Genomic DNA, 5,021 nt, shown 5'->3' on the forward strand with positions numbered 1-5,021 from the left:
GTTCTTTATTCTCAAACCTGATCTTCTCCTACAGTGGGCGGTTCTGCATTCTCCCAGTCCCTGCCTTCTGTGACCTGGGCAGTGTGGCTCAAGCATTTGCCAGTGAAGACTGAGGCAAAGAAGTCGTTGAGTACCTCAGCCTTCTCCATATCCTGGGTAACCAGGTCACCCGTTTCATTCCGGAGGGGACCCACATTTTCCTTCATCCTCCTTTTCTCACTGACATACCTATAGAAGCTTTTCTTGTTGTCCTTGACATCCCGGGCCAGACTAATTTCTATCAGGCCTTTGGCTTTCCTAACCTGATCCCTGGCTGCTTGGATAGTTTCTCTGTACTTCTCCCAGGTTACCTGCCCTTGCTTCCACCCTCTGTAGGCTTCCTTTTTTTGTTTGACTTTGCCCAGGAGCTCCTTGTTGATCCATGGGGGGCTTCTTGGTGTTTTTGCTTGACTTCCTCTTTGTTGGGATGCATTGCTCCTGAGCTTGGAGGAGGTGACCCTTGAATATTAGCCAGCTGTCTTGGGCCCCTCTTCCTTCTAGGGCTTTGTCCCATGGTATTCTACCAGGCAGATCCCTGAAGAGGCCAAAGTCTGCTCTGCTGAAGTCCAGGGTAGTGAGCTTGCTGCACGCCCTCCTCGCTGCCCTGAGGATCCTGAATTCCACCATTTCGTGGTCACTGCAGCCAAGGCTGCCCTTGAGCTTCACGTCCCCTACCAGATCCTCCTTATTGGTGAGAATAAGGTCCAGCATGGCACCCCTCCTCATGGGCTCCTCTATCACTTGGAGGAGAAAGTTGTCATCGACACATTCCAGGAACTTCCTGGATTGCTTATGCTCAGCTGCGTTGTCCCTCCAGCAGATGTCAGGGTGGTTGAAGTCCCCCATAAGGACCAGGGCTTGTGAGCGTGAGGCTGCTCCTGTCTGCCTATAGAGGGCTTCATCTGCTCGGTCTCCCTGGTCGGGTGGCCTGTAGCAGACCCCTGCTATGATGTCCCCTGCCCCAGCACTCCTTTTAATCCTGACCCATAGGCTCTCGGTGAGCTCCTCCTCCATCCCCAGGTGGAGCTCCATGCACTCCAGCTGGTCATCGACATACAGGGTGACATCCCCTCCTCGCCTGCCCTGCCTGTCCTTCCTAAAGAGCCTGTACCCTTCCATCCCAACACTCCAGTCATAGGAGCTGTCCCACCATGTCTCTGTAATGCCAATAAGGTCATAGCCTTGCAGGCGCGCACACATCTCCAGCTCCTCTTGTTTATTCCCCATGCTCCGTGCGTTCACATAGAGGCATTTCAGTTGTGCCCCCGATGAGGCTGACTTATTTGCTGGGGTGGCTGGGATTCTTTTGATGTATCTTCCCAGTGTTACCCTGTTGGTTCCTGTTGCATCTGGAGCCCCCGGCTCATCTCCTCTAGGCTTCGAGCGTGCTGTAGTGCATCTAGTACGTCTCTGAGCAGGAGGCTGAGGGCCCTCACCAGCACCCTGTCCCTCCAACCTGGGCACATCATCCCACAACATGTTGCTGACAAGCCTGATGTTATCCCCCTCCCGCTTCGAGCCTAGTTTAAAGCTCTATCGATGAGCCCCGCTAGTTCCTGGGCAAAGATCTTCTTCCCCTTTTTGAGGGAGATGAATCCCATCAGGGTTCATCAGGCCTGGTGCCGTGTAGGCCGTCCCATTGTCAAAGAACTCAAAGTTATGGTGTTGACACCAGCCACGGAGCCATGCATTTATGGACTGAGTCTGCCTGTTCCTCCCAACATTGCTGCCCTCAATTGGGAGGAGGGAGGAGAATATTACCTGCGCTCCTGAATCCTTCAGTGACCATCCCAAGAGCCTGAAGTCCCTTTTGATTGCTTTTGTGGTATGTGTCTCTGCTTCATCCCCACCCACATGGAGGAGCAGCAGTGGGTAATAGTCAGAGGGCTGTACCAGGCTGGGAAGTTTCCTAGCGATGTCTTTGACACAGGCCCCAGGGAGGCAGCAGACTTCTCTGAGGGGAGGGTCTGCCCTGCATATTGGGCCCTCTGTACCCTTCAGAAGGGAGTCCCCTATGACTATAACTCTCCTTTTCTTCTTTGTTGGGGTGGTCATGACCTGAGGCATGGGCCTTTTGGGCCTAGGTGCTACCTCTGGAGTAGCTTGACTGTCATCCACATCCTCGCTCGAGTGGCCTTGCACAGCCAGAGCCTGGTACCTGTTGCACAGGGGTACGTGGGAAGGCGAGGTGGGTGAGGAGGAGAAGGCTCGCCTGCCATGCTGAGCATGGACTTGTTTCTATTCACTCCCCTCTTTGAGGCTGCTGCCTTCTGCCTGGCAAGGGGAGGATACAGGGTCCCCTTCACTTTGGCTTTGGTCTTTTAGCTGTCCCTGTTTCTGTCTCAGGGAGGGCAGAGCTTGGCTCCATCAGTTTATCTCTCTCTCTCAGCCTCCCTGATGCTCCTTAACCTCTCCACTTCTTCACAGAGTTCTGCCACCAGGCTGAGCAGATCGTCCACCTGGTCACACCTCAGGCAGCCAATCTCACTTCTGCCTTCCCCTGCCAGTGCCAAGTTCAGACACTCCCTGCAGCCTGAGAGCTGGGTGGGTGCATGCTTCTGTGGCAGCTGTGTCTGTGTTGCCACATACCTTCTGGTGAGCACAGAGCTTAGGGCTTTCTGCCTACCTTCTGTCCAGGTTCAGTGAAGTACTGAAACCCAACCACTTGGGTTGGTCACTCTCATGCCTACCCCCAGCTGGGAAAGAAAAGACTGGTGAGAAGCTGGCTGAGGAAAACCAAGTGTTCAGGAAGTCCTTGAGTACCACCAGACAAATCCTACTTTTGGGGAAACACCAGGACACCCCATCTCCCCACAGAGCCTTTCCGCAAGGTGGGCACATCTGTGCTGGCCTGGCCAGCCATTCCTACACCCCCTGCCCATGCTCTCCACAGCCCTTGAGCTGGGGGAGCTGCTCTGCAGAGCAAGTGGGCTGTGGGGCCTGGGGTCACAGGGGGACTCTGCAAGGGACATGCTGGTCAGGCTGGGTGGCAGACCCAGCTCAGGGACATCACTGCCACTGACTGCCTCCCACAGAGGCTCTTATGTGGCCATGGAGGCTGCTCAGAGGTGACCTGCCTTATTGCCAATGCCATGAGATGTGTTTGGGTGCTGCACTGCATCCAGTCTATGGAAGTCCACTGATGGGAAAACGAACCACTCACCAGGCTCCTTTCCCTGTGCCTGCTGTGTCCCCTGGGCTTGCAGAACCCTCACTTGGTGGTTCACACCCACATTTAGCACTTGATCTCTGGGGCACGCCACCTTGCACAGGCTCGTGCTCAGTGGGCTCCATTCCCTGCTGACCTCCTGGCACGTGCTGTCCCTGCAGATCCCCTGGGCTCTCCTGGCAGCTCCTGATTCCTTCCAGAAAAACACTCCTCTGCCATCAGCCCTACCACAGGCTGTCGAGCCCCAGGCAGCTTAGTTGGAGTCCATTCAGCATCTGTGTGGGTGCTGTCCACCCAAAAGGGAACACCTGAGCCATTCCTCAGTCCCTGGAAGAGCACACTGGGACCCTCATCTCATCCCTCTGCGCCCATGGAGAAACAAGCAAAGCAACAGTTTTCTCCAGAGTCTCTTCCTTGGGCATGTTCTTGAGAGCAAGATTGGAAAAAGACGTAAGCCTTTGGGCAGTGCCCTGAGGAGATTGCCTTTCCTGGTGGAAATGCTGTTACAGAGGCCAGCTGTGTCAGAGATCTGCTGTGCAGGGACTCTGTACACAGGAACGGCCTCTGCAGCTCCAGGGAAGGTCTCGGGGGATAAAATCTCAGTCAGAAATGTCACTGCAGGGTCCTTTTTAATATTTAAATGCACAGAGGGTGTGGAATTCATTTACACTACCTCTGGGTCAAATCAGACAGGTCGATAATGAATTAGAATTGGTATGAATAATGAAAATTCTTTGTGGACAGCATTATCAGAAGTGAAAAAAAGAAAACTAAAAAACTAAAATCAACAATAACATCAAGAACTAGAAAACATATAAAAGACAGGCTGGGCCTGTCATGAGTTCTGTTAGAAGTGATATGTAGGAGGACATGGGCAGCATATTGCTTCTGATAAACCTCTAGTCATCAGTTTCTGAACTGCATCCTTGAGCTCCTGGTTCCTCATGCTGTAGATGAGGGGGTTCACTGCTGGAGGCACGATGGAATACAGGGCTGAGACTACCAGATCCAGGGATGTGGAGGAGATGGAGGGGGGCTTGAAGTAGGCAAACATGCCAGTGCTGATAAACAGGGAGACCACGGCCAAGTGAGGGAGGCACGTGGAAAAGACTTTGTGCCGTCCCTGCTCAGAGGGGATCCTCAGCACGGCCCTGAAGATCTGCACATAGGACACCACAATGAGAACAAAACACACAAAGAATAAACAGGCACTAACCATAATAAGCCGAGCCTCTCTGATGTAGGTGTCCGAGCAGGAGAGCTTGAGGATCTGGGGGATTTCACAGAAGAACAGGTCCACAGCATTACCCTGGCAGAGTGGTATAGAAAATGCATTGGCCGTGTGCAGCACAGCATAGAGAAACCCACTGCCCCAGGCAGCTGCTGCCATGTGGACACAAGCTCTGCTGCCCAGGAGGGTCCCGTAGTGCAGGGGTTGGCAGATGGCAACATAGCGGTCATAGGACATGATGGTGAGAAGTGAAAAATCTGCTGACATCAGAAAGTAAAAGAAGAAGACTTGAGAAGCACATCCTGTGTAGGAGATGGCCCTGGTGTCCCAGAGGGAATTGGCCATGGCTTTGGGCACTGTGGTGGAGATGCAGCCCAGGTCGAGGATGGAGAGGTTGAGGAGGAAGAAGTACATGGGAGTGTGGAGGTGGTGGTCGCAGGCTATGGCAGTGATGATGAGGCCATTGCCCAGGAGAGCAGCCAGGTAGATGCCCAGGAAGAGCCAGAAGTGCAAGAGCTGCAGCTCCCGTGTGTCTCCAAAAGCCATGAGTACAAACTCAGTGATGGAGCTGCTGTTGGACAT

The 5,021-nt window shown here is 53.6% G+C and overlaps 1 protein-coding gene across 1 annotated transcript; it reads right to left on the minus strand.

Moving 5' to 3' along the window:
• Positions 1-4,055: 4,055 nt before the first annotated feature.
• Positions 4,056-5,021, minus strand: LOC129200032 (olfactory receptor 14A16-like). Its single transcript, XM_054811288.1, has one exon. It carries the CDS (start codon positions 5,019-5,021, stop codon positions 4,056-4,058), a length of 966 nt encoding a protein of 321 aa, XP_054667263.1.

Source organism: Grus americana, assembly GCF_028858705.1.
Source record: "Grus americana isolate bGruAme1 chromosome 27 unlocalized genomic scaffold, bGruAme1.mat SUPER_27_unloc_1, whole genome shotgun sequence".
NCBI classification, from domain to species: domain Eukaryota; kingdom Metazoa; phylum Chordata; class Aves; order Gruiformes; family Gruidae; genus Grus; species Grus americana.